The sequence below is a fragment of the Emiliania huxleyi genome (assembly GCF_000372725.1).
Source record: "Emiliania huxleyi CCMP1516 unplaced genomic scaffold EMIHUscaffold_109, whole genome shotgun sequence".
NCBI classification, from domain to species: Eukaryota; Haptophyta; order Isochrysidales; family Noelaerhabdaceae; genus Emiliania; species Emiliania huxleyi.
This window is the reverse complement of record NW_005201851.1, coordinates 4,033-20,625: the sequence shown is the minus strand read 5'-3', so window position 1 is coordinate 20,625 and position 16,593 is coordinate 4,033. Positions and strand designations below refer to the sequence as shown.

Here is a 16,593-nt window from a genome sequence, read left to right as displayed (position 1 = left end):
GGGAGGGAGGGAGGGAGGGAGGGAGGGAGGGAGGGAGGGAGGGAGGGAGGGAGGGAGGTGTTCGCGCGTGGGCCGCCGGCTTCATCTACGCCGACCTCGTGCTGCTCTGTGTGTTTGCTGCAGAGCACGCCGTGCGTCTCTATGCGTACGGCTCAGCGCACCTCCGCTCGCCGACCAATCTGTTTGACATCTCTGTCGTCCTCGTTTCGCTCGCGTTTCAGCTCCACTACGTCGCCAGTGGAGCCGGGGAGGAACTTTCATTCCTCGGTGTGCTGCGGCTTGTGCGGCTTGTGCGAATCGTCGCAGTGATGCGGAAGATCCAGGAGCAACGGGATGCCGCCAAGGCTGCACGTCAGCTCAAGCTCGGCAGTCCAGTGGAGAGGGTGCTCGAGCTGCTGAACGAGATGAAGGACAAAGTGGCGAGCCGGCCGGGCAGCGAGGCACTGGTCAGGGACATCGAAGGCGTGCTCGAGCTGATTGTGTCGGAGAAGCTGTACAAGATCGATCTGAGCGAGGTGCACGGCGGTAAGGTCGGCCGCGAGATGAATGCCTTTCTCGACACCATGGGCATGCAGGGCAGCAGCGAGCCGTCACAAGGCCACGGCCGCAGCTCTGTGTGTCAGGCTCAAGGCCGCCGGTCGGTAATGCAGTTGACAGCCGAGCGGCGGGCGTCGAGGGGCGAGCTGGGAGGCGAACGCAAGTCGAGTGGCTCACCGCGGGCGGAGAGCTACGCAGAGCTCTCCCGAGTCGAGAGCATACTTCGCGAGCCAGCGGTGTGCGAGGCGCTCGCTCAGATCCACGACTGGGGCGTCGACGTATTCGCGTTTCACGAGGCCGCGTGCGGATCCGGTCTTGTCGTGGCGGCGGTTCACTTGCTCGAATACCATGGGCTCGTGAACGAGCTCGACCTGGACCTGCCGCGGATGGCCGCCTACTTTCGGCGGATCCAAGACGGATACAAGGATAACCCGTATCACTCCTGTGTCCACGCGCTTGATGTGATGCTCAACACCTCGTACTTCATCAGGCAGGAGGCCATCGCTCAGCTGCTGACACCGCTCGACCAACTTGCTGCTCTCCTTGCCGCCGCCATCCACGACCACGAGCATCCGGGTGTCAACAACAACTTCCTCGTCGCGACTCGCCACGAGTGGGCCATCCGCTACAACGACCAGTCGGTGCTCGAGGCGCACCATGTTGCGTCGTCGTGGGCGCTGCTGATGCGCGACGAGTACAACTTCGTCGCCGCGCTGCCGCGGGAGCAGCTTCTTAGCCTCCGCGAACTTGTGCTGCAGCTCGTTCTCGCCACAGACATGAGGCACCATTTCGAGCACACTGCGCGGCTCTGCGCGAAGTGCAGCGCGGACGCGCTCTCGCCCACTTCGAGGGAGGATGGCATGGTGCCGCGCGAGGACGTCCGGTTCCTTCTCTGCGTGGTAGTCCACGCCGCGGACATCTCCAACGGACTCAAGCCTCAGGCGCTCTCGCTCCGCTGGGCGCTCGCTGTGATGGAGGAGTTCTTCCGGCAAGGCGACCTCGAGGCGACGCTTGGCCTGCCGATCTCGCCCTTTTACGACCGCGCGACGACCTCGATCGCGGCCGCTCAAATCGGGTTTCTAAACGTCGTCGTCCGGCCGTACTTTGAGCCCCTTTGCGCCTTCCTCGGCCCCGCCGTGACGGCGGAGGTCTTCCACCACCTCGTCGAGAACGTGCGCGTCTGGGAGGAGCAGGGCAACGCGCTGATCTCCACCTCCACACGCAAAGTTGGAGGAGGAGGGCCGATAGCTCGATAAAATTAATTTTTTCGGGGAGTTTTCGATGCAATAACTTTCAGCCGCCCTCTCGGCTTCTTCATGGCTAATTGAGGAGGTCGAAGTCTCGTTGCCGCCCTTCAGCGGCACTTTGCCCATGCAAGCGGGCACCCTGGGCATTCCGCCAGCAGCGAGCGGCGACGTTCACCCCGCCCTCGCGCGAGCCCGCGCCGCCGCCTTGCCCGCGAGGTCTCTTTCAGGTTCCCCTCGCTGCCGGCTGGCCGACGAGGAGGTGGCCGTCCGGACGTCACTCTCCTTCAGGGCCGCTAAACTGCAGCGGGACGATGCTTGGTGCTCCATCAACGGCTGGGGCGAAGGCATCATCCTTCAGTCCGAGCCCGTCCATCCGGGGCGGTATGAGGTCCGCATCACCCTGAAGACAAAGGAAGGTGAGAAGCCGTTCCTACTCCGATGCATGAGTCGCGCCGCTTTCAACAACCTCATAACGGTGACGCCAACGATGGCGTATGTGACGGCATGATGAGCTTGATTGAAGTAGCGTCTCCAGCTGATGGGTAGAGACGGCCCTGAAACAGCCCGCGGTTCGCAGGTTGGTCGTTGCTGATAGCCGATCAGTTTGCAGGCCAATTTGCACCTCGCTCCGAGGATTGGTTTGGGGCAGGCCTACGTATTGTACCTTTTGTGCAAGACTGCTATCTAACATGCCGCAGCGCTTTACTGCCTTCTCCACTGCGCAGTGGAAAGCCCAAATGGGTGGCCCTGCCAGAACGCAAAACGCGAGCCGTCCCGACCGGTAAAGTATTACGAAGCCAGGCGGCGCGCGGCCTGGTCCACGGCAGCCACCCTGCTCGACCCAGGGACTGGCAGAATCCAGATACCGGGATCAATAGAGTCGCTCGGACATCGGGTGAGACCCGGGGTCTATTTAATTATAGTTTCACACCAATCACCAAAAGACGTGCGGGGCGGCAGGGGCCGGCAGGGCCAGGGGCCCTGCCGCGCAGCGGGGGGAGCGGGTGGGAGCGGGCGGGGACACATGTCCCTAAATCCCATCTCGTCTCAGAGTTTGACCGTTTTATTTATTTTTACCCATCTCACAGTACAGTTTTTTTTATTTACGAGCTCGTATGCCACGTCGCCGCCTGTGTTTGGGTTTCTAACGTATGGGTCTTGCGATTTGGAATTTGGTATTTGTCTAGTTCTTTGTTTTATTTATTTATTAGCTAGACTTCGATGTTAATAACAAGCGAAGGCACACACAACATGACGCCAAACACACGATTGCACGCACCGCACCGCACACCTCGCACCCCGCGCCCGCCGCCCCCCCGACCCCCGCCCCGCCCCTAGGTGGGAAAGAGACGAGGAGATGGAACAGCCCGAGGAAAGGAGGAGACAAACACGTATGGGAGGTTTCGTTGTGCACCACGCTGCCCGGCGTTTCCCGTTTCTCACTTTCCGGGACAGAGCCCCGCCCTTGTTAATTAGGTATAGAGCAGAGGCGGGTGTCCCCCTCAACTGCACGAGAAAAAACAGCACGTCTGTATTATCTTCTCTTTGCGAGGGCGATAGGATCGCCACACACACCGCTGATCTGCAGAGCGGACGGGTGAGAAAAGAGATGGAGAGGGACGAGAGGTCGCCGTAAACCCCGGTCCCGGTGTAGTGGCGTGCCAGGACGGTAAGAGAAGCGTCATGCGAGGGGCCCGGTCCCCCGGCCCGGTGGCGACAGCGGCGCCACGGCCTCGGCGCGGCGTCGGCCGGAGCCGCCGGAGGATGGACGGGCGCAGGAGGGGAGCAGGGGCCAGGCGGGCGCGCCGAATGTCGTCAGAGAGAACGACCACTCCGATCGGCCGGCTCCGCATCCCCCCCCCAACGCTCCCCTCCCGCCCGCCGCGCGCTCACTCTCCGCTCGGCGGCGGGGGAGGCTCGTCGCCGCTGCCGCCGCCGAAGGCCGGCGCGTGCGGGAACCGCGCCACCGCCTTTTGTCGGAAGGCGGCGGCGGCAGCGGCGTCCGCGAGCGCGCCTCCGGGCTCGAGGAGGGCGAGGGCCTCCTTGCACACCGCTAGGCTGGCCTGCTGGAGGTCGGGGATCGAGTCAGGGCCAGGGCCAGGGCTAGGGCCAGGGCTAGGGCCAGGGCTAGGGCCAGGGCCAGGGCTAGGGCTTAGGGCTAGGGCTAGGGCTAGGGCCAGGGCTAGGGCTAGGGCCAGGGCTAGGGCCAGGGCTAGGGCTAGGGCTAGGGCTAGGGCTAGGGCCAGGGCTAGGGCCAGGGCTAGGGCTAGGGCCAGGGCCAGGGCTAGGGCCAGGGCCAGGGCTAGGGCTAGGGCCAGGGCTAGGGCCAGGGCTAGGGCTAGGGCTAGGGCCAGGGCCAGGGCTAGGAAGCCTGCTGCAGGTCGAGACTCGCCAGCGCCTCGCGAGCCGCGGCCGCCTGCGCGGGGGCGACGAGCGCGCGCACCTCGGCGTGGGCGACTGCCGCCGCAGCCGCGCCGCCCCCCGCGCGCGCGAGGAAGGCGTCGTTGTACGCCTCGGCCGTCGCCCCGGTCGGCAGTCCCGCCGCCGCCAGAATCTGCGCGCTGTGCCGCTCCACCACCGTCGCTACCGCAGGCGCCAGCGCCGCGCCGCCCGCGCGGTACAGGTGGAGGAAGCGGGCGGCGCTGCGGTGTACCTGCGCGTCCGCGGCGCCGAGCGAGAGCGCCTGTCGCAGCAGTCGGGCAGACTCACCTCCACTCGAGGTCCCCCCCCCTCTCATCGACCACCTCGGTGCACTCTTGAAGCGGCCGCATCTCACGGAAGGAAACGTCAGGGAAACGTCAGACTCCCGCCCCCCCCCCCTTCCCGCGCCCCCCAATTAGCGCCTTTCGCAGCGCGCGCAACGCGAGCAGCGGCTTTGAGCGCGCCATGGCCAGCTGACAGGCGAGCACCTGCACGCGCAGCTCTGAATTCGCTCACTCATTTCTGAACGAGAACTAAGAGGTCACATGGCCAGCTGACAGGCGAGCACCTGCACGCGCAGCTCCGCCGGCGCGTGGAGCAGCAGCGTCCGCATGTAGCCCGCCGCCTAGTCCATGCATGCATCCACGGGTCCACTGCCGGCGCGTGGGGCAGCAGCGGGACCGCGCCCCCAGCCCGCGCCTTGGCCAGCGGCGCCTCGACCGACGCGAGCGCCTCGCCGTAGGGGTCGTCGTCGGGCGGCTTCTCCTTGCCGCCCCCCTTCTTGCCGCCCTTGCCGTCCTTGCCCTTGGCGTCCGCGTCGCGCTTCGCCTGCGCCTCCGCCTCCGCCTTCGCCTTTGCCTCCGCCTTGCGCCGCTTGGACTCGGCCTTCTTCCGCTCCTGCACGAGCGGAGAAGCGAACCACTGACGGACTGCCACTTGTCAGTCACCTCGGCCTTCTTCCGCTCTGCACGCTGAGATCACCCGAGATGGCCCGAGATGGCCCGAGATGGCCCGAGATGGCCCGAGATTGCCCGAGATGGCCCGAGCTGGCCCGAGCTCTTCTGCACGCTCCTGCACGCTCAGCCCGCCGCCGGCTTCCTCCGCGGCGGCGGCCGCCGCGTCGCGCGCCGGCTTGGCCACGATGCGGAGGTAGGTGTCGACGATGCCTGTTCACAGCTGCGCGTGTGAACAGCTGCCCAACAGTCGCGGGTGCGGAGGTAGGTGTCGACGATGCCTGTTCACAGCTGCGCGTGTGAACAGCTGCCCAACGGTCGCGGGTGCGGAGGTAGGTGTCGATGATGCCGCACGCGGCGGTCACGTAGAAGGCGTGGCCGTGCAGCGTGTCCTCGAAGCGGACCATCTTGACGTACCTGTTCACAGCTGCAGGTGTGAGGAGACGCTGTTCACAGCTGTCGCGGAGGACCCGGCCCCGCACCTGTTCACAGCTGCAGGTGTGAAGAGGCGCTCCTCACGGCGGCCAGCTGGCGAGGGGGCGCTCTCGACGGACTCGCGGAGGGTCATCTTGCGCACGCAGTAGGTGTGGAAGTCGAACTGGTCCTCGCCAATGTCTGCAAAGTGCTGCTCCACGTGCGCGAAATTCTTGAGCGCGCGGCCGTAGTCGCCCGTGCGCAGGTAGGACGCCGCCAGCTCGAGCTCAAACCAGACGCACCTAAGACAAGAGGAGTCCCTCAAGGCACGGGACGACGCCGCCAGCCTCGAGCTCAAACCAGACGCACTGCATCTCGTGGAGGGCCATTAATTAATTAACTACTTACTTAATTACTGAATTATTGACGCACTGCATCTCGTGGAGGGTCGAGCCGCCGTCCTTGGTGAAGAGGGCGATCGTCGCCTGTGGACAAGGAGGACGGCCTGCCGCGGCGCGGTGTGAAGCGAGACCCTGCGTCGGGAAGGGCGGTCCTCGCCTCCGCCTCGGGGACGCAGTCCGCGCGCAGCAGGTAGCGCGTCGCCTTTGGCGTTGAGGTACCGGTCGGCGAGGCCATTCATTAATGAACTACTTACTTTTAATTGACTTTAGTTAAGTCGCCTTTGGCGTTGAGGTACCGGTCGGCGAGGTCATTCATTCATTCATTACTTAAAGAATTTAATTAGCTTTAATTCAGTCGCCTTGGTGTTGAGGTACCGGTCGGCGAGGTCCATCTTGCGCGCCTCCTCCATCCAACGAGCAGCGGCGGAGGCGTGGCCCGCGTGCTTGTACACGCGCGCCTGGGAGCGGGCAGGGAGGAGGTCGAGGCAAGTCTGCTCTCGGCTCGATCTCGGCTCGATCTCGGCTCGATCTCGGCTCGATCTCGGCTCGATCTCGGCGCGATCTCGGCGCGATCTCGGCTCGGTCTCGGCGCGGTCTCGGCTCGATCTCGGCGCGATCTCGGCGCGATCTCGAGCACGATCTCGGGCGCATCTTGCCTTGAAGAGGTAGAGGTCGAGGCAGGTTGGCGTGTGGCCGATCGCCATGTCCAGCTGCGACAGCGCCGCCGCAGTGTCGCCGCAGCTGTCGTAGTACTGCGCCAGCAGCACGCGCGCCCACATCAGCGTCGACGGGGGCTCCTTCTCGCAAGTGTCCGGGAAGGCGCCCGTCGCCTCCAGCGCGCCCACCCACCCCGCCACGAGCTCGCCGAAGAGCACACGCGACCACGCGCCCTCGGCGCAGAGCGGCTTCAGGTCTGCGAACAGCGACGGCACGCCCTTGCGCACGTAGCTGCGCGCGTACGCGTCCAGGGCGGCGGCGAAGGCGGGCGGCGAGCGCGTGAAGTCGAGAGGCAGCCGCATGCACGCCTACCCTCTTCACACTCGGAGTCAAAACTCTCTGGAGGTGGACACACACTGGCGGCAGCCGCATGCACGCCTGGCTCTTCGGGTAGGCCTTCTGCAGCTTGCTGTACAGCGCGGCCAGCGTCGCCTCCGCCTCCGCCGTCACCTCCGCGCTCAGCCACCGCTCGGTCGGGGTCGCCGTCTGCAGCTCGGCCGCCTGAGGACGAGATCGCATCTCCTGTCAACTGGCAACGACCGCTCGGTCGGGGTCGCCGCTCTGCAGCGTGGCGGCCTGGTGGAGGTTCGAAATGGGGTGAGGAAGTCGACGATAGGAGAGGAGGCGATGGGACATCGTAGACGATATTGAGCGAGTGGTGGGAAGGGGCGTGATAAGGAGGGGCTCAAGCGAATCAGAGAGCGAGAAGATAGACTGCGCCAAGCTGCTCGCGACCAGGCTCAGGCGCAAGGGCGAGGAGGACCCCTCCTCCTCCTGCCAGCGGAGCCGCCGGGGAGGAGAGCACTACCTGGTGGGTGGACTAGTGGGTGGGCTGCCGCCTGCAGCCCCGCGTGCCACCCGAAGTGCTCCGGGTTGCGCTTCAGCAGCGCGAGGTACTCCTCGCCCGCCTCGCCGTGCCGGCCGACGGCGAGCAGCAGCGCGGCGCGCCGCTCGCGCCAGCCGGTGCGGTCCGCTACCTTCTCTTTGATTGCGTCGAGGTCGTCGAGCGCCTTGCGCGAGAGTCGGGCAGAGGTGGGCAGAGTTGGGGAGAGGTGGGGAGAGCTGGGGAGAGCTTGGGGAGAGGTGGGGAGAGGTGGGGAGAGCTGGGAAGATCTGGGGAGAGTTGGGCAGAGGTGGGGAGAGCTGGGGAGAGTTTGGGAGAGCTTGGGAGAGCTGGGGAGATCTGGGGAGATCAACCCGTATTCCCGCTTCTAGGGCCCGAGATAGGGGGGAGAGACGGGGAGATGTGGGGAGATGTGGGGAGAGAGTCCGCTTCGAGGCCTCGAGATATGGGGGAGAGACGGGGAGATATGGGGAGATACTCCGCATCTAGGGGCGAGGGCCTCAGCCTTGAGGAGAAGCTGCGAACGGTCGGCCGCTGCGGCGACGAGAACCTGCACGCAACGCCGCCGCACGGCGGGGTGGACAAGACCGTCGGGCGGGGATGCCGCTGCGCCTCCTGGCCACGCAGCGGAGGGGGCTGCTGCTACGCGGTCGGAGAGGCGCGCACACCTGCATCGAGACCGGCGAGTCGGCGCGCAGCGGCGAGGAGACGTCGAGCGCGTCGTCGAGCGCATCGAGCATCTCCGCGTAGTCGGCAACGGTGCCGCCGAGCGCCGTCAGAGCCGCCGCCGCCGCCGCCGCCGCCGCCTTCGGACTGCAGCCGCACCGCACGTAGATCGACGGGCTTGAGCCGGCGGCATGCGGCGTCGCAAGACGCGGTCCAGCCGCGCAGCGGCGATCCGTTGTCCTCGTCGGGATCGAGGAGCAGCCACGCGCTCTCCGCAGCGCCCGACACGACGCCGCGCCGTCGAGTGCAGCCGCCGGCCGCTCACCCCGCCTATGGGAAGAGGCGCGGGCGGCGTCGGTCGAGTGGGCGGTGGCACGGTGAGGGCCGGGCGATGGGCGGCAGTGCCGCAGGGCAGCGGCGGCGCTGCGCAGGCGAGCGGCGTCGGCGGGCTTCGGCGCTGTCCTCGGCGCGGCCCGAGCGGCCCGCGGCGCTGTGCGCCGAGGGACCGGCCGCGGCCGGGGCACGTGGGTCGGGGTAAAGGCGCACCCGCTTCAGCGGCGGCCGACCAGGCAGCATTTGCAGCCGGCGAGACTCGGCGAGACTCGGCTCCGAGTCGGTAAGAAGAATTCGGGATGCGGCCGCCTCTTTGATGTATGTTTTTTTCCTTTTGGGGGCATCGAAGAGGTGCGACGCGGTGCCCCTTCCCCTTTCTTCTTGGTTTCCCACACAGCTGGGCTTCGCCGGGCTTCCAGCCAGGGTACGGCGGCTCTGACTGAAAGGCGGCGCCGGCGGGCGTTCGCGCCAAAATAGATGCAAACCTACCGCGGTTGGTTTGCATCTATTTTGGCGCCGGCGGGCGTTCGCGCCAAAATAGATGCAAACCTACCGCGGTTGGTTTGCATCTTGTGAAAAAGAAACCCATAGTTGATGATGAGCCCCAAACCGGGGGGATGACGCGGAAAATAAAAGGAGCGTCGGGGAGGGGGGGGGGGGGACGACGGGAGGGGAATGAGGAGAGGGGGATGGCGCGTGGGTTTGAGCGTGCCCTACAACTGTATACGCCCAGGAATTGGGCGGGGATCCGGGGGGAACTTTCTTTTTGAAAAAGAAATACACAAGAAATACACACGCCAAGAAGAAGAAGCCCAAATCACTGTGAGAGTCGTGATTTCTTGTTGGTTAATAAAAATCTCTCTCTCTCACACGCCCGTTAAGCCAAAGGCGAGCCAACGAAGGTCCAAGCCCTCTCTCGACTGACACCGACACCTCCCGCCCCGAACCCCCCCCCCCCCCACGGAGGCGCGCACTTCTTCTTTTTGGAGTACTTCTTTTTCGCTCGTACCCCGCCCCAAAAGCGACCGCCTTTCTTTTAAACGAAATCCAAAAACCTGCCGTAATTCGTCAGGGCTCTCCAGGGCTCCCGCCCGAGATCGCATTCGAAAAGATACCGGCGGCCCGCCGAGCGACGGCGCCTCAGCGACGGACTCCCTCAAAAGAGGAGCTTCCCAGGGTCTCAAAATGTGATTATCGCGAGGCTGCCAAAAAAGCGGATAGGCGAGCCGGTCCCGCCACGCTGGACGGGCCAGCGGCTGGCACGCGCCGGCCACCTCGGCGGCGCGGCGGCCTCATCGCGCTCGTCGTCTGCGAGGCCACCGCTCGGCGTCGCTGCGTGCGTCGGCGATCGCGCTTGGCTGTGAGGTGGGACGGCGGCATGGTGCGCGCGGGCGCGGGGGTGGTGCGGGATGTGCGTGCCAGCAAGCCTAGTTTCACCTCCACTCACCCCGCAGGCGCGCCGACGTGCTGCCCGAGCGCGTTTGGGGGCAGTGCAGCAGCTCCTCGCCACACCTCTTTCCCGCCGCGCGCGAGTTGAGCTCCGATTTGCGCTCTTTTTCGCACATGCTCGACGCTATTAGGTGAGGATCGACCATCCTACGCCAGCGGGGCTTCGTCGGGCGCGTCTTCGTCGAGCGGTGGTGCATCTCCCACATGCTCCCACCCGCGCCCTCCTCGCAGCCCACCCGCGGCCGACACCGACGCCCCCCCTCACGTGCTCAGCCTAGTCGTAGGTGCGGTTTTTTTGCGTGGCCCCCGTCGGTACGGGGCGCTGGGCGATGGCTGGGCTTGTCGCCGGGCGAGCTGGCCCCTCAGTCGGCCGCGGAGCGGAGAGATGCAAAATCGAGGCGGCGCGGCCCGGCGCGCGCATGGTTCCGTAGCCCGTCTAGTGCCTCACTGACCGACTGCAGCGCCACGGTGCACGTGGCCGGTGTGGTACTGGGGCTGGGCAGCCTCGGGGCCGGCGGAGACCGTCGTCTAGCGGTCGCACTAGTCTCTTTTCGTTGTTCGACCTGTGTTCGACGGATGTTCGACCATGGTTTGACCCTTATATATTTATTCGGGTTTGGGTCTCTGAGGTCGATACTAGCGTCTGTAACCTGCCACAACAAAGCACGCTTTACAAAAGTCCTGCTGAGCGGAACGCGCAGAGCCGCCGTCCGCGCGCGCTGTGAACAGTGCCATGGTCGAACGTTGTTCGACGGGTCGAAGACGTGACGGTCCAGTAACCGACAGAGAGTTAGTTGGCGAGCGAGCAGCACAGGAAGGATGCGCGTGCAGACAGGCCAGCTGCCAGTGGGACGAACGAGGGCCGCGACGGCGGCTCAAGCGGGAGGGAGCGGAGACGGTACAGCGAGCCAAGTGGGTGAGACTAATGATGCTCCTTCGAGCTTCGACTTAGGGAGCGGTTTAGCTGCTGGGCGGGCTTCAGGCTGGTGCTCACACGAAAAGGAACCGACGCGATGTGCGAAGCATGAAGCATACAAGAAGAGGAGAAGGAGGAGGAGAGACGCCGGTGGTGACGAAGCAGAGACTCTAGCGCAGACGAGAGCAGGGCAGACCCGGGGACTGGGGAGCCGGAGCAGACGGCATCGGCCGCCGAGGCGGGAACGTTGGGAAGAGGCACGAGGAGGGCGGCGACCTCGACCGACTATGGAGGACCCGTCGCCAGACGACGCAGGGCAGAAGACGGTGAGGCGGAGCAGACGCGCAGGGCGAGACGAGGGAGGAAGCAGGACTATTTGCGGAGATCAGCAGGAGGATGTACGAAGAGATTAGGAGCAGCAGGGACCCGCACAAAGAATTTTACAACAAAACTCCCTCGCACAACACTGGGCACGGGACTGGCGCGCACTGGCACTAACACAGGTACACCACTGGAGCCACAAAAAGAACCCTGCACAAAGATCGCACGGGCGGGGACCTGCTCCTTTTTACCCAGTAGAGAGGTGTCCGTTTTTGTTTATTTATTTTATTACCAAAGACGTGCGGGGCGGCACAGGGGCCGGCAGGGCCAGGGGCCCTGCCGCGCAGCGGGGGGAGCGGGAGGGAGGGGCAGGCTGCTCACCCACGTGCACCGGGCCAGTGCTTGTGCACTTTGAATGCCGTGGGGCTCCTGCCCGTGTCCGGGTGTGGAGATGCGAGGGTCGCCCCCCCTAGTGCCCCACCACTTGTGTGTGTGGAGAAATTTACCTTACCTTACCTTAGCGGGTGGGAGCGGGCGGGGACACATGTCCCTAAATCCCATCTCGTCTCAGAGTTTGACCGTTTTATTTATTTTTACCCATCTCACAGTACAGTTTTTTTATTACGAGCTCGTATGCCACGCGTCGCCGCCTGTATTTGGGGTTCACTATTTTGCGATTTGGAATTTGGTATTTGTGTCTAGTATTTGTTTATTTATTTATTAGGTATAGAGCAGAGGCGGGTGTCCCCCCTCTAACTGCACGAGAAAAAACAGCACGTCTGTATTATCTTCTCTTTGCGAGGGCGATGGGATCGCCACACACACACCGCTGATTATGCAGAGCGGCCGGACGGGTGAGAAAAGAGATGGAGAGGGACGAGAGGTCGCCGTAAACCCCGGTCCCGGTGTAGTGGCGTGCCAGGACGGTAAGAGAGGCGTCATGCGAGGGGCCCGGTCCCCCGGCCCGGTGGCGACAGCGGCGCCACGGCCTCGGCGCGGTGTCGGCCGGAGCCGCCGGAGGATGGACGGGCGCAGGAGGGGAGCAGGGGCCAGGCGGGCGCGCCGAATGTCGTCAGAGAGAACGACCACTCCGATCGGCCGGCTCCGCATCCCCCCCCCGACGCTCCCCTCCCGCCCGCCGCGCGCTCACTCTCCGCTCGGCGGCGGGGGAGGCTCGTCGCCGCTGCCGCCGCCGAAGGCCGGCGCGTGCGGGAACCGCGCCACCGCCTTTTGTCGGAAGGCGGCGGCGGCAGCGGCGTCCGCGAGCGCGCCTCCGGGCTCGAGGAGGGCGAGGGCCTCCTTGCACACCGCTAGGCTGGCCTGCTGGAGGCCGGGGATCGAGTCAGGGCCAGGGCCAGGGCTAGGGCCAGGGCTAGGGCCAGGGCCAGGGCTAGGGCCTAGGGCTAGGGCTTAGGGCTAGGGCTAGGGCTAGGGCTAGGGCCAGGGCTAGGGCCAGGGCTAGGGCCAGGGCTAGGGCTAGGGCTAGGGCTAGGGCTAGGGCCAGGGCTAGGGCCAGGGCTAGGGCTAGGGCCAGGGCCAGGGCTAGGGCCAGGGCCAGGGCTAGGGCTAGGGCTAGGGCTAGGGCTAGGGCTAGGGCTAGGGCCAGGGCCAGGGCCAGGGCTAGGAAGCCTGCTGCAGGTCGAGACTCGCCAGCGCCTCGCGAGCCGCGGCCGCCTGCGCGGGGGCGACGAGCGCGCGCACCTCGGCGTGGGCGACTGCCGCCGCAGCCGCGCCGCCCCCCGCGCGCGCGAGGAAGGCGTCGTTGTACGCCTCGGCCGTCGCCCCGGTCGGCAGTCCCGCCGCCGCCAGAATCTGCGCGCTGTGCCGCTCCACCACCGTCGCTACCGCAGGCGCCAGCGCCGCGCCGCCCGCGCGGTACAGGTGGAGGAAGCGGGCGGCGCTGCGGTGCACCTGCGCGTCCGCGGCGCCGAGCGAGAGCGCCTGTCGCAGCAGTCGGGCAGACTCACCTCCACTCGAGGTCCCCCCCCCTCTCATCGACCACCTCGGTGCACTCTTGAAGCGGCCGCATCTCACGGAAGGAAACGTCAGGGAAACGTCAGACTCCCGCCCCCCCCCCCCTTCCCGCGCCCCCCAATTAGCGCCTTTCGCAGCGCGCGCAACGCGAGCAGCGGCTTTGAGCGCGCCATGGCCAGCTGACAGGCGAGCACCTGCACGCGCAGCTCTGAATTCGCTCACTCATTTCTGAACGAGAACTAAGAGGTCACATGGCCAGCTGACAGGCGAGCACCTGCACGCGCAGCTCCGCCGGCGCGTGGAGCAGCAGCGTCCGCATGTAGCCCGCCGCCTAGTCCATGCATGCATCCACGGGTCCACTGCCGGCGCGTGGGGCAGCGGCGGGACCGCGCCCCCAGCCCGCGCCTTGGCCAGCGGCGCCTCGACCGACGCGAGCGCCTCGCCGTAGGGGTCGTCGTCGGGCGGCTTCTCCTTGCCGCCCCCCTTCTTGCCGCCCTTGCCGTCCTTGCCCTTGGCGTCCGCGTCGCGCTTCGCCTGCGCCTCCGCCTCCGCCTTCGCCTTTGCCTCCGCCTTGCGCCGCTTGGACTCGGCCTTCTTCCGCTCCTGCACGAGTGGAGAAGCGAACCACTGACGGACTGCTACTTGTCAGTCACCCCGGCCTTCTTCCGCTCTGCACGCTGAGATCACCCGAGATGGCCCGAGATGGCCCGAGCTGGCCCGAGCTGGCCCGAGATGGCCCGAGATGGCCCGAGCTGGCCCGAGCTGGCCCGAGATTGCCCGAGATTGCCCGAGCTGGCGCGAGCTCTTCTGCACGCTCCTGCACGCTCAGCCCGCCGCCGGCTTCCTCGGCGGCGGCGGCCGCCGCGTCGCGCGCCGGCTTCGCCACGATGCGGAGGTAGGTGTCGACGATGCCTGTTCACAGCTGCGCGTGTGAACAGCTGCCCAACGGTCGCGGGTGCGGAGGTAGGTGTCGACGATGCCTGTTCACAGCTGCGCGTGTGAACAGCTGCCCAACAGTCGCGGGTGCGGAGGTAGGTGTCGATGATGCCGCACGCGGCGGTCACGTAGAAGGCGTGGCCGTGCAGCGTGTCCTCGAAGCGGACCATCTTGACGTACCTGTTCACAGCTGCAGGTGTGAAGAGGCGCTGTTCACAGCTGTCGCGGAGGACCCGGCCCCGCACCTGTTCACAGCTGCAGGTGTGAAGAGGCGCTCCTCACGGCGGCCAGCTGGCGAGGGGGTGCTCTCGACGGACTCGCGGAGGGTCATCTTGCGCACGCAGTAGGTGTGGAAGTCGAACTGGTCCTCGCCAATGTCTGCAAAGTGCTGCTCCACGTGCGCGAAGTTCTTGAGCGCGCGGCCGTAGTCGCCCGTGCGCAGGTAGGACGCCGCCAGCTCGAGCTCAAACCAGACGCACCTAAGACAAGAGGAGTCCCTCAAGGCACGGGACGACGCCGCCAGCCTCGAGCTCAAACCAGACGCACTGCATCTCGTGGAGGGCCATTAATTAAATAATTAATTACTTAATTACTGAATTAACAGACGCACTGCATCTCGTGGAGGGTCGAGCCGCCGTCCTTGGTGAAGAGGGCGATCGTCGCCTGTGGACAAGGAGGACGGCCTGCCGCGGCGCGGTGTGAAGCGAAACCCTGCGTCGGGAAGGGCGGTCCTCGCCTCCGCCTCGGGGACGCGGTCCGCGCGCAGCAGGTAGCGCGTCGCCTTTGGTGTGGAGGTACCGGTCGGCAAGGCCATTCATTAAGTAACTACTTCGCGTTAATTAACTTTAATGAAGTCGCCTTGGTGTTGAGGTACCGGTCGGCGAGGTCCATCTTGCGCGCCTCCTCCATCCAACGAGCAGCGGCGGAGGCGTGGCCCGCGTGCTTGTACACGCGCGCCTGGGAGCGGGCAGGGAGGAGGTCGAGGCAAGTCTGCTCTCGGCGCGATCTCGGCTCGATCTCGGCTCGATCTCGGCGCGATCTCGGCGCGATCTCGGCTCGATCTCGGCGCGATCTCGGCGCGATCTCGGCGCGATCTCGGCGCGATCTCGGCGCGATCTCGGCGCGATCTCGGCTCATTCTCGGCTCGATCTCGGCTCGATCTCGGCGCGGTCTCGGCTCGATCTCGGCTCGGTCTCGGCTCGATCTCGGCTCGATCTCGGCGCGATCTCGGCTCGATCTCGAGCACGATCTCGGGCGCATCTTGCCTTGAAGAGGTAGAGGTCGAGGCAGGTTGGCGTGTGGCCGATCGCCATGTCCAGCTGCGACAGCGCCGCCGCAGTGTCGCCGCAGCTGTCGTAGTACTGCGCCAGCAGCACGCGCGCCCACATCAGCGTCGACGGGGGCTCCTTCTCGCAAGTGTCCGGGAAGGCGCCCGTCGCCTCCAGCGCGCCCACCCACCCCGCCACGACCTCGCCGAAGAGCACACGCGACCACGCGCCCTCGGCGCAGAGCGGCTTCAGGTCGGCGAACAGCGACGGCACGCCCTTGCGCACGTAGCTGCGCGCGTACGCGTCCAGGGCGGCGGCGAAGGCGGGCGGCGAGCGCGTGAAGTCGAGAGGCAGCCGCATGCACGCCTACCCTCTTCACACTCGGAGTCAAAACTCTCTGGAGGTGGACACACACTGGCGGCAGCCGCATGCACGCCTGGCTCTTCGGGTAGGCCTTTTGCAGCTTGCTGTACAGCGCGGCCAGCGTCGCCTCCGCCTCCGCCGTCACCTCCGCGCTCAGCCACCGCTCGGTCGGGGTCGCCGTCTGCAGCGTGGCCGCCTGAGGACGAGATCGCATCTCCTGTCCACTGGCAACGACCGCTCGGTCGGGGTCGCCGCTCTGCAGCGTGGCGGCCTGGTGGAGAGTCGAAATGGGGTGAGGAAGTCGACGATAGGAGAGGAGGCGATGGGACATCGTAGACGATATTGAGCGAGTGGTGGGAAGGGGCGTGATAAGGAGGGGCTCAAGCGAATCAGAGAGCGAGAAGATAGACTGCGCCAAGCTGCTCGCGACCAGGCTCAGGCGCAAGGGCGAGGAGGACCCCTCCTCCTCCTGCCAGCGGAGCCGCCGGGGAGGAGAGCACTACCTGGTGGGTGGACTAGTGGGTGGGCTGCCGCCTGCAGCCCCGCGTGCCACCCGAAGTGCTCCGGGTTGCGCTTCAGCAGCGCGAGGTACTCCTCGCCCGCCTCGCCGTGCCGGCCGACGGCGAGCAGCAGCGCGGCGCGCCGCTCGCGCCAGCCGGTGCGGTCCGCTACCTTCTCTTTGATTGCGTCGAGGTCGTCGAGCGCCTTGCGCGAGAGTCGGGCAGAGTTTGGGAGAGTTTGGGGAGAGTTTGGTCAGACTTTGGGGAGAGCTTGGGGAGAGGTGGGGAGAGGTGGGGAGAGCTGGGAAGATCTGGGGAGAGTTGGGCAGAGGT

General features: G+C 66.0%; 4 protein-coding genes across 4 annotated transcripts in view; 2 read left to right on the top strand and 2 right to left on the bottom strand.

Annotated features, from left to right (window-relative positions):
• The window catches only part of EMIHUDRAFT_108787 (hypothetical protein), a gene marked incomplete at both ends in the record, with an annotated part of 2,817 nt that extends 1,024 nt beyond the window's left edge, over positions 1-1,793 (top strand). Inside the window, one exon of the mRNA XM_005792148.1 lies at positions 124-1,793. Within this exon, the coding sequence (XP_005792205.1) occupies positions 124-1,793 (1,670 nt within the window). The remainder of the gene's footprint in view (positions 1-123) is intronic.
• Positions 1,794-3,255: 1,462 nt separating this feature from the next.
• Positions 3,256-8,776, bottom strand: EMIHUDRAFT_466634 (hypothetical protein; the record flags this gene model as incomplete). The annotated part of the gene is made up of 16 exons (XM_005792147.1): positions 3,256-3,847; positions 4,156-4,467; positions 4,628-4,693; positions 4,774-4,830; positions 4,887-5,102; positions 5,187-5,371; positions 5,448-5,575; positions 5,641-5,874; positions 6,349-6,431; positions 6,741-6,998; positions 7,048-7,191; positions 7,512-7,700; positions 8,034-8,084; positions 8,203-8,340; positions 8,526-8,530; positions 8,707-8,776. 16 exons carry the CDS (start codon positions 8,774-8,776, stop codon positions 3,674-3,676), a joined length of 2,310 nt encoding a protein of 769 aa, XP_005792204.1. The 3' UTR covers positions 3,256-3,673.
• A 970-nt stretch (positions 8,777-9,746) lies between these two features.
• Positions 9,747-10,549, top strand: EMIHUDRAFT_361245 (hypothetical protein; the record flags this gene model as incomplete). Its single annotated transcript, XM_005792146.1, is given in 3 exon segments — positions 9,747-9,811; positions 9,830-9,914; positions 9,988-10,549. Coding segments are annotated over 3 exon segments (200 nt in total), but the record flags the coding sequence as incomplete, so codon positions are not given.
• A 1,377-nt stretch (positions 10,550-11,926) lies between these two features.
• Positions 11,927-16,593, bottom strand: part of EMIHUDRAFT_454384 (hypothetical protein) — a gene marked incomplete at its 5' end in the record, with an annotated part of 7,401 nt that continues 2,734 nt past the window's right edge. Inside the window, 12 exons of the mRNA XM_005792145.1 lie at positions 11,927-12,539; positions 12,849-13,160; positions 13,322-13,387; positions 13,468-13,524; positions 13,581-13,631; positions 14,080-14,105; positions 14,209-14,309; positions 14,447-14,608; positions 15,004-15,086; positions 15,506-15,763; positions 15,813-16,031; positions 16,277-16,465. Coding sequence (XP_005792202.1) covers positions 12,366-12,539; positions 12,849-13,160; positions 13,322-13,387; positions 13,468-13,524; positions 13,581-13,631; positions 14,080-14,105; positions 14,209-14,309; positions 14,447-14,608; positions 15,004-15,086; positions 15,506-15,763; positions 15,813-16,031; positions 16,277-16,465 — 1,698 coding nt within the window. The 3' untranslated portion in view covers positions 11,927-12,365. The remainder of the gene's footprint in view (positions 12,540-12,848; positions 13,161-13,321; positions 13,388-13,467; positions 13,525-13,580; positions 13,632-14,079; positions 14,106-14,208; positions 14,310-14,446; positions 14,609-15,003; positions 15,087-15,505; positions 15,764-15,812; positions 16,032-16,276; positions 16,466-16,593) is intronic.